Source organism: Neophocaena asiaeorientalis, unplaced genomic scaffold, assembly GCF_003031525.2.
Source record: "Neophocaena asiaeorientalis asiaeorientalis breed wild unplaced genomic scaffold, Neophocaena_asiaeorientalis_V1.1 scaffold332, whole genome shotgun sequence".
In the NCBI taxonomy this organism is placed as follows: Eukaryota; Metazoa; Chordata; class Mammalia; order Artiodactyla; family Phocoenidae; genus Neophocaena; species Neophocaena asiaeorientalis.
The window spans coordinates 1417339-1435895 of NW_020173111.1; the positions used below are offsets into that span (position 1 = coordinate 1417339).

At 47.5% G+C, this 18557-nt stretch overlaps 1 protein-coding gene across 1 annotated transcript in view; it reads left to right on the top strand.

Moving 5' to 3' along the window:
• Window positions 1-657: 657 nt before the first annotated feature.
• ISX (intestine specific homeobox) overlaps window positions 658-18557 on the top strand; it is a 40222-nt gene continuing 22322 nt past the window's right edge. Inside the window, 2 exon segments of the mRNA XM_024743470.1 lie at window positions 658-669; window positions 2924-3013. Of these exon segments, the coding sequence (XP_024599238.1) occupies window positions 658-669; window positions 2924-3013 (102 nt within the window).

The following is an 18557-nucleotide window of genomic DNA, read 5'->3' on the forward strand; positions in this document are numbered from 1 at the left end:
AGATTTCTGGATGCAGCAGTGACTATTAGAGGCAGGGAGATGCAGGACTCCACACCTGTTACTGGAGATAAGAAAACTTCTTTATCTTTTTTTCACACATCTTTATTGGAGTATAATTGCTTCACAGTACTGTGTTAGTCTCTGTTGTGCACCAAAGTGAGTCAGCCATAGGCATACACGTGTCCCCACATCCCCTCCCTCTTGAGCCTCCCTCCCACCCTCCCTATCCCACCCCTCTAGGTCCTCGCAAAGCACTGAGCTGATCTCCCTGTGCTATGCGGCTGCTTCCCCCTAGCTAACTCTTTTATCGACAGATGAGTGGATAAAGAAGATGTGGCACATATATACAACAAAAATTTCTTTTTTAAGGCAGGTCAAGCTGGAGTTTCCCTCCCTTGCAGCCACAGCATCATAAGTGAATTACAAGGAGAGTCTGCCATACGAGAGGTCCAGGACAGAACAGCGCAGAATCTAGGGAAAGCCAAGACTTGGAGATTTGAGCTTCAAAGAGGACTGGCAACCAGGCTGTACCCACCGGGAAGGCCTTCATGATCCCTGAATAGGGGGGCCCGGAAAAGTAATGAGGGGCCCTATGGGAGAACTGGATGTCAAGCAAGGACCCAAGATGTACCATCAGACCACTTCCTGGCATGCAACATGGCAGGAGAGGTAAGAATACCAGCCGGGGAGTGGAACTGCCCCTACTGGAGCCTGACCCCCACCCTGTATTAGCTGTGTTCCCTCAGACACACGACTGAACCTCTGTCTGTATCAGTTCCCGTCTCTGCCGAGTGAGGATAGCGAAGTACCTGCCTCCAGGGTTGCCAGCTGGGCAGAGGAGACCATCCTTGCCGGGTGTTTAACATGATGCCTGGCGTTGCTGAGAAAGTGCCATCGATGAATATTATTCCCCTTCCTCTTCTCCCCTAGGTTAGCGGCCTTGTGGCCATGTCCTCCCACGCTCCACTCCCCTCCATTTCTGCCTGTCTGACTTGTGCACATCCTTGAAGAGGCAAACTTGGGCGTCACCTCCTCCAGGAAGCCCTCCCTGCTTTCCTCCTACTCCAGGTCTGGGTAGATGCCTTCGCTGTGCATCTCCCTGTTGAGTTTTGAAATCTTCCTCCCAGCACCTATTATAGCAGGTGGTACATTATAGGTTCTTGGTGATTGTTTAGCAAATAAGGGGGCGAACAAACAAGCTGGGAAAGTGGGGACTCGGTTTCAGGAACAAGGTAGAGGTTTATTTATCAAAACTGGGAATCGAGGGACAAGTGATGAGAAGGGCTCATACTGAATGTCCTGATGCCTCCTCCTACACACATTCTAGGTCCTGTTGGTCTCAGAGCCATTTTTCATTCATGCAACAAATATTACTGAGCTCCTGTTATATTCTATACCCAATTCTTGGCACTAAAGATAGAGAAGTAAGCAAGATATTCATCATTCCTCATCTCTTTGTGCCTGTTATGTTCTAGTAACAGAAACAGACACACAAGGAAATGCATAAAATACAAGATAGTTTCAGATCAAGGTAAGTATTAGGGAGAAAATGAAAGCAGGTGGGGGAGGGGCGGGGGGCACCAAGGCAGAAAGTTCCTCTAAATGAGGTAGTCAGGGAAGATATTTAAACAGAGATAGGAATGAATGATGAGAGGGAGGAAGCCAGGCCAAGTCCTGAGGAAAGACTGTCCACACAGGGGGAACAGGCAGCAAGTGCAAAGGTCCTGAGGCAGGGCCAGGCTTGGTGTGTTGGAGGAACTGAAAGAAACAGGGAGGTGGTGCTTGGGAAGCCAGATGCAAGAGGAAAATGTAGGTAAAGGTAACACAAGTGCAATGGGAAGCTTTTAGAGGGTTAAGCAGGTTTTAAGCATGATCTGACATGATTTTAAAGGAGCAATGTGGGTGCTATGTTAAGAAATGACTGTGGGGGGCAGGGACAAAGGGAGTAGCAGGGAGCCAGTGAGGAGGCTTTCTTGGTTGTCCAGGTAAGAAGCAATGGTGGTTTGAGAAAGAGCAGTGGTGGCAGGAGTCGAAGGAAGTGTGGATTGGGATATAATTTGGAAGAGGAGGCAATAGGGCATTGCGAGCATACCAGGTAATCAAGCGGCCCCAGCTGCTCGAGTACTCGGGCCCGAGGGGTGGCTATTTTCTCTCCAGCTCTACCCCGGCTTGGCCCTGAGCTGCCCACGCTCTGAGGCCTGCTGCCAGTGTGTCCGCCGTTCACCCCGCAGCTGGCCACCAACAGTGGGCGGACACCTCCTGCCCTGGAACAGTCTTCCTCCCTTCCCCACCTGCTGTAGCTAACACCTGCTTGCAGAGTTCTTTATCTCCATTCTCTTCCCTAAGGATTTCTGCCTCTGTCTGAAGACACCTTCTATTAATATAAAGGAAATACCAATGGCCAGCCCCAGCTCTGCCCAGTGTTCTGTCATCTGCAAAGAAACTTTGTGTGTCGTGTCTCCTATGAGGCTCAGAAGTCATAATGGCTAATATCGATTGAGCACTTACGAGGCACTGGACCAAGCTAAGTGCTTTCCTTACTGCTATGGGTTTAATTGTGTCCCCACAAAAGACATGTGGAACCCCCAGTACCTGTGAATGTGCCCTTATTTAGGGTCTTTGCAGGTGTCATCAAGTTAAGATGAGGTCATTAGGGCGGTCCTAATCCAGTCTGACTGGTGACCTTATAATGAGAGAAGGGACAGAGAGATGTGCGGGATTTCAAGCCTCGTCCTCTCCGCCTCGCCCCAGAGCCCCGCCCCTGCCGTTTGAGGGTTGTCACCTTGCGGCAGAGCTCGGTGCCCACCTGGCTCTAGGAAGGGTGCACCGCTGGATTCCGTCCAGGTGTGCTGGCCTGCGGAGCTCTGCCCGTCACCACTTTCCCACCCCAGTCATACCCGCTCCCGTGTTGTTCTTGCCCCAGAGTGTGACACGGCTCGTTCGGCAGCCCAGCACGACGCAGGGGATTGAGGACCGGCCACCGGTGATTGAAAAACCCATTTTCAGTATCACGGTATTCCAGATTTTGGAAAAATACAAAATTTGAATCATTTACATCTTGAGACATACCGGAAAGTTATACGCTGAATAAAAAAATCAAAATGAACCAAAGTGACTGCTTCAGAAAGCATTCCTATCCCATCCCTCCCTCATATAAAACAATTTCCAGGTTGTCATCTATATTCCCAGGACTTCCCTGGTGGTCCAGTGGTTAAGACTCCACGCTTCCACCTCAGGGGGCACGGGTTCGAGCCTTGGTTGGGGAACTAAGATCCCACATGCCGCGAGACATGGCCAAAATAATAAATAAATAAATAATTTTAAAATTAATTCTCATCTCCCGGGTTATTGATGAGATGTAGCCCTTCTCCTTATGTTAATAATCATTTAGTAATCTTAAAATGTTAATAATAATCAATGCCATTTCCTCCAGAGTCTGTTTGAACCCCGAGACTATTTCCCAGAGTCTTCATGGAGGAGTCACGTTAGCCTAGGGTGGGGAGATTGGAGGGCGATGAGAAGGGAAACTGAGGAAGTTATCATATGGGGAATGAGGAAAGAGGGAGGGAGGGAGGCAAGGGAGGTCCCAAGTCCAGCGCAGCCTCTGAATCCTGACCACTTCCCTTCCTGTGGGGCGAATCCCTCTGCCCCCCTCTCCACCCCCATCACCACCACCATCAGGGCCCTGACCACCTGTGATTGTCTAGGTTGTACCTACACACGAACTCCAGCTGGGAGGGCTGGGAGACCCCAGCTCTCACTGTTTACCGGGTTCTACCCCCTCCCTCATCTGCCCCAAGGAGAGCATCTTCATAACTGGCCCCAGGCCCTGTACTGGCCGACAGCAGCTCTGGCACTACAGAGGATGGAGGGTGCAAGGGGGCCCAGCTTTCCTTTCTTCAGCCAAAGACCCTACTCAGTGCATCTAGACCAAAAGGATGCTGTTGACCCTCAACCATCTAGGGAGACGGAAGGGAGAGAAAGGAGGTCTCCCAGCCTACACACACTGACTGTGAGATGTGTGTGGCCCCCCTCTCCAATGATTCCTGGATGTGCCAAAAATATCGTCCACTCCATCAGCCTCCAGGCCGGGAGGTGGCCGGCCGGAGCTGGGCAGAGGCCTGCGTGGGCTCAGGCACAGAGAGATGATCCTCTGCTTTATTTCCTATTAGCCTTGTAATACACTGAGTGTGACTGGTGCGTGAATCAATAGACACACTCCCTTTTATGTTCTCTGTGGAAACCGCCCTGTGTCCCTCTGCCTCACTCTGGCACTGTCCAGCCGGTCACCCTGACATTTCTGGAGCTGGCAGAGAAGATACTTTGTTGCAGCCCCTAAACTGGGGAGTGACACATTCTCAGGCTCTTGTAAGTGGCAGCTATCACATCATGGGAGGACCAGCCTCCCGTTTCATTCCTGGAGAAAGAGTTTGTTTCCAAATATAAGGAATTGGTGAGGCCAGATGGCAGCCAGTGGGAACCGATGCTGGTGAGCGGGCCCCGCCATGTTTGTCCAGGGCTACAGCTTCCTGCAAGCCCTGCTTCTCACTTCCTGCCACCACTGCCACCCTGGCTACCTCCCAGCCCAATTCTGCCAGCGATCCCCAAGGTCCCCCGCACAGCTAATCTTTCTGGACTAGCAAGGAGGCAGTGCCATGGGAAAAGTCTGGCTTTGGGAGACCCACAAACCCAAAATTGAATCCAGATCTGAGTATCCAGGCCAGGTGACTTCACCTCCCCGTGCCTCGGTTTCTTCATCTGTAAAATGGGCAGGTCGTACCTTTCTCCCTGGCTTTTGGGAAGGATTCATTAAATCTCCCAGAAGCTCTAGCACAGCATTGGTGTCCAACAAATGTTAGTCTGAAGCTCCCTTATATCCTGCCTCCAGTCCTGCCTCCCCTATCAGATTGTCATGAAGGGCTTTTCATTATGCCAAAGAAGGAATCCAGGAAATAGTGTGGGGAAGGCCCAGGCTCTTCACTCTAAACACACAGCTGCGGGTTTAATTATCCCTAGAGCAGTTCTCATGCAGTTCCTTCCGTGGCCAAACATAAAAATCATCAATGAACTGGCCACTTATATACACATCCTTGCTTGAATGTCCCACCCCATTTTAACACCAGTGTCCCTGGTGGCTCATCACACCATCTGGTCAGTGGTGAGTCAACCTCACAGACTGACCTTGGCATCCCATGATGCTGTGCCCATGAAATTCAGATTAATTTCATTTGAAAATGCAAATCTCACAAACGAGGCAGGATTTCACGAGCTCAATGAAAGTGATATCAGAGCATGGTTCCAATCACACACAAAGCCTTTGACCAGTGAGCAGCTAAGAAGCAGCCTTGTGGAGTAAGCCCCTCCTCCTCCCCTTACTCAGTACACACCCCTGAGCAAGTTGCTTAACCCCTCCACGTTTCAATTTCCCTGTAAAACACACCGAATATGTCCTACCATGTAGAGCTGCGGTAAAAATAAATCCATTAATATACACAAAGAGCCTGGCACATGGTAAGCACTCAGAAAATGCTGGTTATCAGTACAATGTAGAAGGGTGAGACCAGTTAATAATTAACAAGGAGGAAATCAATGAGGATAATGAATAAGTATGTCCAAAGAGAGTAATTTAAATATCAAAGTACTAAGAGAGGCCCTTAGGAAAACTTGGGAAGCCCTCAAGCATTTTTGCAAAAAAAGACCCTCTTTACAGTGGTGCTGTGAAAATCTAATAACAAGAGAAGGTTGTCCTAACACACAGTTAGACTGTCTTGTCAGAAAAATTCCACCAAAAGGAGAAAAATGTGATTCATTCTTTGTTCATTCTAAAAATTCGAGGGACTCGTTTAATTATAGTACAATAGTGTTTGACATAACTTACAATTTACTTACTTTCATAAATTTTGCTTTATGTTTAGTGACAAGTTGGTCTCATCCAAAGAGATGGCACACGGGCTGACACTGGGCCGACATGACACTGATGCCCTTGCCCTTGTGTGACATAAATACTTGTGTGGCCGGAGAGAGGGTTCAAGCCAGAGGAAATGGAAACAGGAGATTGTCTTCCTTTCTTTGGATCAGTAAGTATTTACTGTGCCAGTTACTGTTCTAGATCCTTGGGATACAGTCATGAACAAATAGACAAAAGTCCCAGCCCTCAATTATAATCTAACTGGCAATCTCATTGGCAAGAGGGACAGAGAGTAAGCTCTGAGCCATAGACACACACTTACCTAAGTTACTTAAATAAGTAACTTATATAGCGCGTAAGTGCTGTAGAAAAGGAAAGGAGGATCGGGGTACCAGAGCGGGGGTAAGCAGGGAGGGCCTGGCTGAGAAGGTGGTGCTTGAGCAGAATAGAAGGAATGAAAGAGTGAGCCATGGGATTGCGCAGGGAAAAGCATTTCAGGCAGAGGGAACAGCAAATACAAAGAGGCAAGCGTGTCTGGTGTGTTCAAAGGAGCTGCCAGGAGGTCTGTGTAACTGGAGCACACAGAGGCCACGGGTCAGATTTCACAAGGCCTCATAGGCTGTTGGTTCTCCTCCGGATTCAGGGAAGGGGCTTGAGCAGAAGAGGCCAGATATGTCAGCTGTATGGAGCAGAGACTGGAGGGGAAAGGAGAAAAACGGGGAACCAAATGCAGCTGTCCAAGGTGGGGACCCAGCTGGCTCACCCCAGGGGCAGGGGAGGTGGGGTGGGAAGTGGTGGGATTCCAGACACATCCGAAAGATGCAACCAACACGAGTTGCTGATGGATTAGATGTAGGATGAGAGGAAAAGGTGTGGGATAATTCCTAGGTTTTTGATTTTGGCCCATGTGGGCCCAGGCCTGGGACCTAGGTCAGCTCCCCATCCAGCAGTTCAAGGCTGCAGTGAGGGGTGGAGAGTCAGACACAGCATCCCACAATACAGCCACCGCCATGTGCAGCCTTGGAAATGATAATAACGGCACGCATCAAGTGGGGACTTACTGGGTGCAAGGCACGGTGCTCTGCTCCTATCGTCTCATTTAAGGCTCACAACAAGCCTGTGACATGGGCATCATTAGTTCCGCTTAAGAAATGAAGGGCCCTGAGCCCTGAGACGGCACTAAAGTTCACAAAGGTAGGAAGTGACACGACTGAGACATGAACCTGGGATTGTCTGACTTGATAGCTTGGGTCCCTAACCACTGTGTGACCCTGCCCCACCCCCAGGCCAGGCAGGTCATTTCCCCTCCCTGACCATCTCGCACATGGGAGGGATGACCTCTAGCGGTCTTCCAGCTCTGGTATATTTTGTGCTACAAAATCAGGAGTCAAGAGACCCACATGCCATCTGTCTTGGCTTTCCCACTAACCGAACCTGCGACCCTGGGAAAGTGGCTCCCCTGATGAGTCTCACCTGGGCTTGATGATCCCTCCAAACCTTTTCTGCTCAAAAACCCTCTGTCTATATGAATACCACCATTTCCAGAAAGTTCTGGTGGGCACCAGTGGACCTTTTTAGAATGAGTGATGGATTATACTGCCCTCTACACAGAAGGCTTCCCAGAGAAGCCCTGTCAAGCTGCCCATCACCCCGGCCTCGCCTGTCAGCATCCCCGCTCTGGCCGGCTGCCCCTCCGAGAAGGTGGCGGATGGAGCGGGCAGCTGGGGTCCTGCCCAGGCCCGGTCCCTCAGAGCTCCATCCACACCCGCCTTCCTCCTGAGCTCCCGACCTTCCACCTGTCCTCCCTTTCTCTCTTTCATTCCCTTGATCAAAACAAGAACTGTTCAAAGTCAGGGCTTCGTTTCAACTGAGATAAGGGCTCTAAATGCAAGTCAACATTCACTGCACCCCGGAGACACTGACGCTGTCAACAACCAGGGAGGGAGACAGTTTTATCCCCACCTGTGTTAGTGAGGCGGGGGCCTGACACAGGAGGGTGGGTCCTCGCCTCCCTCCACCCCGTCCCCTGCTCTGGGCAAACCCTGCCGCGACTCTTCTCTGGGCAAGTCCCACCCCCTAGGTTAACATCCCCATCTCCACAGCACCTCCTCCTCCCCTTCCTCTCAGAGATGCCTCGAGTGCCACCTCCTTCAAGAAGTCCTTCGTGGTTCCCGCTGCCCACACCCCCCCACCCTCCGCCCTGGGTGTGTGGGTGATCAACCTGCCAGTGAAACTGCATAGACAGTTTCATCTTCTTTCTTCCATTTTATTTTTTAATTAAAATTGTATATATTCAAGGTGTACAACGTGATTTGATATACATATACACAGTGAAATGATTACTACAGTCAAGCTAATTAACATATCACCTCCTCACACAGTTACCGTGTGTGTGAGATGAGAGCACCTGAAATCTACTCTTAGCAGATTTCCAGTATTCATTACGCTGCCCCTAACCATGGTCCTCATGCTACATGTTAGATCCCTAGACTTCTTTATCCTCTATAACTGCAAGATTGTTCCCTCCACCAGCGAAACTCCACTTCCCCACCCCCCTGCCCCTGGTGACCACCATTCTACTCTCTGCTTCTACGGAGACAATTTTTGGAGATTCCATATAGAAGCGAGATCACGCAGTTTTTTCCTTTCTGTGTCTGCTGAACGTGACTTCTTGGTTATTAGGATGAGAGCTGGAAAATAAAGTGCTTTCTGAGTGTAGAGGCTCTAGGGGAGGACAGATCTGAGTTCAAATTCCACTCCTCCTGTTTCTTCCCTCGGCAGCCTTGGGCAAGATACTCTCTGGGCCCCCCTTTCCCCATGAGGCTTCTAGGATATTTCAACTGAATGATCAATTTTAGGCACAGGACTGATAGCAGTACTTTCTGCAGACCGGGCACTGTTCAAAGCCCTTTATGGTCAATTCTCACAGCAGCCCTGTGACATGGGTTCTATCAATAAACCCATTTTACAGAAGAGACTGAAGCACAGTGTTGAAGTAACTTTGCCCAAAGTTCCCTGGCTCCTCTCCTTCTCTGCTGTGTGGCTTTGGGCAAATCACTTCACCTCTCTCATCTTAGACAAGTTATTTTACTGCTTGTGTGCCCCGGTTACCTTCTCTGGAAAATGGGGTATCTGGCATGTATTAATACTCAAAGACAGATGGGGTGTTTTTTTAAAATCCTTACCACCTTCATCATCACTACTGATACAGTTACAGGTTTACCCAAAGAGATACTCAGGAAATATTCAACAAAGGGAGGAGGGAAGGCGGGCAAGAAGGAAGGAGTAAGTGAATGAACGTATGAATGAATGAATGTTATCACCCACCCAGAGAAAGCTCTGGAATGCAGAAGGGGGGCAAGAGGGTGTGAAGCATATTTAAGTGATACACCTGTGAATTGATGGACCCTGTGGGTGCAGAACAAACAAGGACCCACATCACTGTAGCTAAGTAACCCTCCACCCCTCAGCTGATATCTCCCTTCAACCCCCAGGGCACGAGCTGTGAAGCATTTGCACCCTGATGGATGGTGATACAGACGGAAACATCAATTGATCATAACTGGTCCATAAATAGACCCCACAACCCAAGTTATCGGTTTAAGACCCCAGGGATGCTTTATTAATATTTCTAATTTATAGGCTCATTTGAGAAGTCATTAGGGACGACAAACCTAATAAATCATGGGTTAAAAGGACTCCAGACAGCAGCATACAGGGTCTTCCACACCGCACATGGTGGGTGGTAGCCATTGAACTTTTGAGACAGTCATAGCAACTGTCACCAGGGAAACGGGCTGCCAAAGGGAGTCTGGAGCTGGCGGTGGTGACAGCTGGAAGCAGATTATCAAGAAGACAGCATTTTCTGGTCCAGCAGGGTAGGCAGGGGAAGAAACTGCTATCAATTGTTCAGCGCTTTGTGCAGGCACTGTATTTGCATTGCCTCGTTTAAGCCTCCTCGAGTCACATCTGTGTAATTGCTGCCCTGATTCCCACCTACAGGCGAAGAAACCGAGGCTCAGGGAGACTAGGTCACGGGCTCAGTTAAGAGTTAAGCTGGGATTTAAAGGCAGGAGGCACCCACCCAATGATCCATGCTCTTAATCACTGAACTTTTCTGGCCACCAGTCCAATGTCCCCATTCTACAGAGCTGGAGACTGAGACCCAGTGATGTAGACACACACACAAGTCAACAGCAGAGCTGGGATGAGGACTCAAGCATCTCGACATCTATTGTCTCATTCTTTCTGGAGTTCTTCCCTGACTCTCTGTCATTCTCGTCTCCTTACTCTGCTGTTTTTTGTTTGTCTGTTTTCTTTCCTTCATAGTATTTATCACCTGCCATGTTATAGATTTATTTCTTTGGATCCCAGCATGCTCATTTGTGAGGGGAGGGTTTGGGCTGTTTAATCTTATAACAACTTGTACCCCAAGTGTTACAACTGGTTGCACACCCATCTCAAGCATAGGATCTTCCCGGTGGTACCAACATAACCAAAGTCCACTTTCTAAAGTTCTCCCTTTGGTTACACTCCCTGCTGCCAATGGTCAGGAAGAAATGGGGCCTCCTATGTCTGCCCCTTTGAGGGTTTTCTCTGTGCCCTGGGGAGTGGACCAGCCCCTTTCACCTTGACACGTTTCTTCACAGGTTACAGCTTTTGTGTCTCCTTAAGTTGCCTTTACACTTCTCTGTTTCAGCGTTTTATTTGTTCATGATTAAGTTTGTCACCAAAAAGGCCATCTCACTTCCTTTTCTAAGTTTTTAAGGGATTTGTTCCTTGTAGCTCCAAACTACAAGCTGTAGTCAGGCAATATTCTTGCTTCCCTTCTTGTTAACAATAGAACCCCAATCTTATTCATGGTGGCAGTGTTCCCAGGTTCTAGATTACATTCCCTAGTCCCACCTTCAGCTAAGAGAGGAGGCTTAATGAGATGAAAGAGAAAGTCACTGGATGAGTTTCCTTCCAGAAAGCCTCTTGACAGGGGGCTGACCAAGCTAAGAGACTGGTCCTTCTTCCCTTCTACCTGGAATGTGAACTTGATGTCCGGAGCCCCAGCAGCCAGCTTGGACTGTGGGGCAAGCTCGAGGACGGAAGCTGACACTAAGGTAGGTAGACCCTAACGATAGTGAATCTGCCAGCCCAGCCCTGACCTGACACTCCTGGCTCCATTTACACGACAGAAAAAATAAATAAATACGCTATGATCCCTCTTGTGTGTGAAATCTGTGGTTATTTTTATCCAGGATTTCCACCGGTTGGAGCAGGAATGGGTTGCTTCCACAAAAGCTAAATTCTTCTTGTTAAACTCATGTGCCCAGATCATGGTCTGACAGGAGAACACCAGTGAGGCAGTCAGGAGACCTGGGATCCAGTCCTCAATACTCAGGAGTTGTTCTAGGATGACAGATGGATTGTTCCATCCTTCACACTAGTGTTTATTTACATCTCTGCCTCATTGTGGAAAAGAGTTGAGAAGGTTTATTTGAGGATGGAACAACCCAGCACATATTTTCAAGGAATGAATTGATGAAGAAACCAGGGTGAAGAAAAGGAAGTCCAACACACTCTAAGGTCCAAGAGGTCAAATGAGGTAACTTAGCTTCCTAGGAGCCACAGAGAAAACAGAAACACGGCTACCTACAAGTGGTCAGGATGACAGTGATTCTGAAAATTAGATAGCTGCTCAGGTGCTCGAGAGAAGCAGACTTTTCTCCTGGCTCGGTGGTCTGAGAAGAATGTAACTGTGTGTTCTCATTAAGGAAACATCATGTGAGCCTCAGCCAGAGCCAGTTCCTCCGGGGAATTCCCAGGACTTCTCCCTCCATCTCTGTAGAGATGAAATGTGGATAGCAGACAAGTTTGAAGTTACAATCTGGAGTAAGAACTGGCCTGTGGCACGGGCATACTGTGCTACCAGTTAAGGGAAGATCTATGTGCATTAACAATCAAGTGGACCTACCTCTACATGGAGAGAGGCCAAAGGAATACCTGTGGGAATACCTGAGAATACTTGTGGGAATACCTGTGGAAATACCTACAGAAATACCTGTGAGAGTACATGTGGGAATACCAATAAGAAAGTTTTGGGGGATGCCTATGGGGATACCTATGGAAATACCTGTGGGAATATTTGTGGGACTACCTATGGGAATACATATGGGAACACTCTGGTAATCCCTGGGAGAGTACCCGTTGTAATACCTGTGGGAATACTTGTGGGAATACCTGGGAGAATACATGTGGGAATACCCAAAGGAAAGCTTGTGGGGATGCCTGTGGAAAGCTGTAATCCTTAGGAGAACAGCTCTGGATCTATTCCCACACCAAGAAATAATGTCCAAGTTCATCAAGTTGAGCCATAATAACTTTAGCTTAAGTTTTTTTTCAAAGTACATTTTACAAATCACCCAAGAAGGCATTAGAGAAATCCTAACACTGCACCCACAGACACCTAATGTTAAGCAAGTGTCACCTCCTGGTGAGTCCCGTACACGGCTGAGTACGAAAATGTAGCCCTCAGTGACTACATGAGTGAATGCAATTCACAGGTTGTTGAATAAAAGCCAACTCGATGTTGGAGGACATCTGCCAACAGTGACAATTGGGGGTTGGAGCAGTTCATCCCGAGCCAGTTTTTTCTGACAGTAATGAGGCCATTCCTGGTTTCTGACAATAAAACCATGTCATTTGCATAGAAAAGACTTTCAACTTTCTGTTCCTCATAGCAAAGGGCAACTCATTCAGCTCATCCAAAAATTCTTTCAAGTCATAAAGCACCCGTTAGAGGGAGCGGGGACCAGAGCACAGGGCTCTTGTGCTCTGTTTGAAATCGTGGTCTGCTTCGTCAGGACACGATTCCTCCCAACGCCAGCCCTCGGGCGGTGCTAAGGGGCACATTCTGTCTCAGTGCCCGTGGCAGGGTGGGGATGAATACCAGCACTTCTAGGTTAGCCCATAATTGGTTTCTCTCCACATAATTAGTTTCTCTCCACTGAGTCAAAGGTCAAAATCAGTCATTGCTCCTGCAATTCTTATATTGTTCCTGACAGATTTTTGCACCAGTGGCATAAAAAAAGTCAATCGTGTGGAATAAATAGGCTGAAAACCCAAGGGCTTCTTCATACAAAGTATCAGCCAGAGAAACCCAGACTTGCCATTTCTAAAAGGGGAAATTGACAGGTGATTTTGTTAGAATAGCAAGTAAACCAATAGGTCTGTCATCTGGGGGGAAATAGAGGATGAGCCTTTACAAAGTGGGATAATCTACCCTCTGGGTCCATCCAGACAAGGCTACCTGAAGAATTAAGGAAAATAAGCGACTCGGCTAATGAACGCTTGAAACAGGGCAAGTCCTAATAGAGATAAGCTGTAAATGTAAAGTATACATCAGAATTCAAACTTAGTATAAAAAAGAATGCAAAATAATTTTATATTGATATTATTATAATATTTGGATATGTTGGGCAAACAAAACGTATCATTAAAATTAATGCCACCTTTTCTTTTTTTAATTTTTTTATGTGACTGCTAAAACGTTTTAAATTACTTGCACGCGCACTGTGGTAGCCGTCTGCAAGATGACCCCCAGTGATTCCCTCTTCCTGATAAGTCACACCCTCTTGTGACCCCCTCCCGCACTGTATCAGGGCTGGTCTGTGTGACCCACAGAATATTTTTGTTTAAGTCCATTTATCATTATGATGTCAGTGTTTATGTAACTTTTTGTGTGCATCTCTAAATGTGAACACCATATGATTGTCTATGACCAGTTTACAGAATGCGAGGCATCTTCTGGGTTCAAGTGATTCACAAGTTGGTGAATGTCACCTTACCACATGCCCTGTATGGCTTCCTTAAAGAAACACTACAGTATTATTTTAGTAGAATATATCAGAAGCAATGGTATGTCACTCAAAATTAGGTTACAAAAGACACTGCTGCTTCTGCCTTGGTCTCTTTCTCAATCTCTCCATCTCTCTCTCTCTCTCTTTCTCTCTCGTCACTTACTCTAAAGGAAGTTAGCTGCTAATGTGTGAGCAGCCTTATGGAGGATCCTGCATAGTGAGAAACCAAGGCCTCCAGGCAACACCCATGTGGATGAACCTCCTAAGAAGCAGGTCCTCTGGCCACAGTCCAACCTTCATATAACAGCAGCCAAATCGACATCTTGGCTACAGCCTCATGAAAGACCCTGTATTAGAATCACCCAGCTAAGCCACTCCTGGATTTCTGGTCCTCAGTAACCATGTGACATCATAAACATTGTCTAGGGTAACTTATTGCACAGCAATAGATAGCTAACATGCACGCATTTTATTTCTATTAAGTGGCACCTCCCTGGTGGTCCTGTGGTTAAGACACCGTGCTTCCACTGTAAGGGGCACGGACTGAATCCCTGGTCGGGGAACTAAGATCCCGCATGCCGTGCACGGCCAAAAAAAAAAAGAAAAAAAAAAAAAAGAGAATCCTCTAGAGCAGAGGCTCCTACACCTAGCTGTACATTAAAATCACTTGGAAAACATTTAAAAATAGCTGATGCCCAGGCCCATCCCCCAACAGTTGAATGATTCTCTAGGGGAAGAGCCCCAGCATGGGTATTTTATAAAACTCACCCAGGTGACATGAATATTCAGCCAAGGTTGAGAGCCCTGCTCTAAGGAAATGCTCCTCCAGTGTCATGGTGCTTAATTCCACATATCATCGAGGGCTTGGCTACCCCAGGTGTGCATCCGAATCCACCTGGGAGCTGTTAGAAAGGCCAAGGCTTGGGCTCCAGCTCAGGTGGAACAAATCAGAATCTGCATTTTAATAAGATTCCCAGGGAATGTGGACGCACACTGAGCTTTGAGAAGCACTGATTTAGAGCATCAATTCAGAACTGGTCTTCAGAACCCACACTCCAGATCCCTGCTAAGGGGAACCGTATCCCAGCATCTCTTCTCCCATAAGCATTTATTAAGATTGAATTGTAGGGGCTTCCATGGTGGCCCAGTGGTTAAGAATCCACCTGCCAATGCAGGGAACACAGGTTCAAGCCCTGGTCCGGGAAGATCCCACATGCTGCGGAGCAACTAAGCCCGTGCGCCACAACTACTGAGCCTGCAAGCCACAACCACTGAAGCCCGTGCCTAGAGCCCGTGCTCCACAACAAGAGAAGCCACCGCAATGAGAAGCCTGCGCACCGCAACGAAGAGTAACCCCCGCTCGCCACAACTAGAGAAAGCTTGCGCACAGCAACGAAGACCCAACACAGGCAAAAATAAATTAATAAATTAATAAATAAGATTGAGTTGTACACGATCTTCCTCGCCAAGGGATTCTGACATACTGGTGTGGGTGGGGCTGAGCCATGGAGAATTTTGTGAAAGCTCCCCCCAGGGCGTTCTAAGCTGTAGCCTGGGTGGTGAGATGGGTCTCAATCTGTCCCTTCCCTGAGTCTTTCATCTCACCACGACAGTGGGAGTCAAGAGTTTAAAGATGTCTTATTTCCATACAACATAAACCCTACAAGCCAACCGCCCCATCTAGAACTTACCTAAAGAAACAGTCATTTTGGGCTTCCCTGGTGGTGCAGTGGTTGAGAGTCCGCCTGCCGATGCAGGGGACATGGGTTCGTGCCCCAATCCGGGAAGATCCCGCCTGCCGCGGAGCGGCTGGGCCCATGAGCCATGGCCGCTGAGCCTGCGCGTCCGGAGCCTGTGCTCCGCGGCACGAGAAGCCGCGGCAGTGAGAGGCCCGCGTACCGCCAAAAAAAAAAAAAAAAAAAGAAACAGTCATTTCTTCCAATTCTAGAGAGGGAAAACTTGCCACATAGGATTTACCCAGTGCTAACATGTTCATCTCAATGCTAAGGACCAGTCATCATCCCCTGAATCACATCCTTGGGGACGAAGCCCCAGCAAGATGCACCACCATGGCATAGCAAGGTTTAAATTTTATTATAACTCTAATAAGCCTCCAAACTCCTCTTCATACATCAACTCACTTCTTTGGTCACAGTTTAAGAATTGTTTTTATTTCTTAGTTCATTTATTTTCTTTTTCCTTTCTGACAGCCTTTATCAAACCAAGAACTACAACGACAAAATCCACATTGAGCCAGCAAAGCCAGTTTTCATTTACCGGCAACTCCGTTGATAATGGGTGAGGGGTAAAACCCGAGGCATGTCACGGCATTTCGAGAGATTCTCAGAAAAGCAACTTCAACCAATTTGAAAATTCCATTCCTCTGTTTGAAATGCCCCCATCCTTTGAGGTATAACCATGAGTTCTAACGGGCCTGGCCATCCCTGTGGTTGAGGTGGGATGGATATTATCACTTTGTCCCTGTCTGAACATCACCTTCCTAAACATCGTAAAAGAATAACACCGGCTTACTGTAATACAATTGACAGCACTCTCTCCTTCAAACTGTTTACCATAATTTGCAATATCTATTTGGCTGCTTGCTTATTATGTCCCCTCTCTGATCATAACCCTATCTGGACAGGAGTCACATTGGTCTTAATATATTCCTCATCCTTAGCCTAGTATCTGACACATAGTAGGTATCAAATGAATGTTTGCTGAATGAAGCACTGAGTGGAAGAGTTCCCAGATTCATGCCATGCACTAATACTCAGAAACACTAGACCCTATAAATCCGTTGGTAACGAACTGCCTCTCGGCTTGATACAGCTGTCTACAGGAGATATGATCTATAGGTAATCAAGGTGGTTCAAGCTGACCCCTGCAAGCCCTGTGCCGATATTGATATACTGGTCTTCTGAGGTTGTGATGACTGATTCTATTTTTTCTTCAGTATAGAAAATTTATATTTTAATATATATGAACAACAAACATTTGGAAAACGAAATTAACAAAACAATTCCACTTACAGTGGAGGCTAAAAGTAACATTGACCACTTAGAAATAAATACAACAAAAGATGTAGGAAAACCTCTACCCTGAAAACTATAATACATGACTAAAGGTAATGAAAGAAGATTTTTTTAAATTTTTATTTTATATTGGGATATAGTTGATTTACAGTGTTGTGTTAGTTTCAGGTGTACAGCAAAGGGATTCAGTTATACATATACAGGTATCTATTCTTTTTCAAATTCTTTTCCAATTTAGGTGATTACAGAACACTGAGCAGAGTTCTCTGTGCTATACAGTAGGTCCTTGTTGGTTATCTATTTTAAATATAGTAGTATGTATATGTCAATCCCAAACTCCCAATTTTTCCCTCCCCTCCACCTTTCCCCTTTGGTACCCATAAGCTTGTTTTCTGTGTATGACTGACTTTAAATACATGATGGAAATAGAGGATTTTGACTATCACACACAACCCAAGGTCCAAGCAGACTGCCCATACCTGACCAGAGAGATATGAATCAACTTTAAACCAGGTCCAGCCCCTCTGGTTACCAAATGCAGAAAGGAAAGAGCCTTGTGTTCTGTCCTGTGCACTGAGTATCTCCACTCTCCATTTTAAGGCACCTATAGCATATGCCCAGCCTGCCTGGAAGGACAAGTTTTCATTCCCAAGTAAGGGAACATAAAGACCCGGCAGACTACCGAAGGGCTTTGAATGCTCTCAACAGAATCCAGGGTGAAAAAGAATCAAACACAAGCTCAAAATGTCAGTTCTAAGCCTCTCAGTTCCCCCAAGAGACCACGTCAAACGCCAAGTCTCAAGTACAAATAGTGCAAGGACAGGGGTCCACTGAGAACTCCTGATCTTCTCACCAGGCCATCCCATGATGGGCCATCTTTATATTCTTGTCCCGATCCCTCAGCCTATATAAAGTAGCCCACAGAATCCCTGATGCACAGAAGTCTAGACCCTGAAAAATTGCTCTGGAGAGAATAGAATGGGAATCCCCCACCTCCAACCTCAAACCTCTCAGCCACCAACCCACTGAGGTCTCCATACAGAAACTTTCTGGGGAGTTCCTTCTTAAAACCCAGAATTTTGAAATAACTCAAAGAGGCAGCATGGGGGTGCAGGGGTCAAACAGGTTAGGATGGGTCATAGAAAGACTGGGTTCAAGCTGGGGACTCTGCCTCGCTGGTCAGACCTTGGGTGAGTCCCTTCCCTCCTCAGGCTTCGGTCCCTTTGACTGCACAACAGGGAGAGTTACTTCCACTTTCTGTGGAGGCTGCAAACATCAGACACACCAATATGAAAGGACTTAGGAAATGGTCCAGCTATGAGCGGTGTGAGTACATTCTAAGGGTAACCAGGAGGGGAGGACTGGAGGAGTGCTGTTTCCTCCTGCTTTCCTTCCTCTCTTCCTTCTTTCCCCACATCTTAGGAGGGAATTAGTCAACGTGCACGTTGCTGAGAACAGCCCCCATCCCCAGAACACGTGGTCACACACCTTTCCGGACACAACATCCCAAAGCAAAACCCACTAGATCTGCCACACACGCACTGCGGCTCATCCCCGCTACAGCGATAAATGACCTGCCTTCTTGCTGCCCAACGGGCCCCCGGTTTTATCCAGAAACGGAGCAGCAGAGGGATGACGGCAGGCGGCCCCACTGCAGCGTCCCAGGGAGCGAACCGTGAATAATGAGATCCCCATGGCTGGTTCACTCTTTCTGCTAGCAATAGATTTAAGTGTGATCACGTGTCACAGTCCTGGCCAAGGGGAATA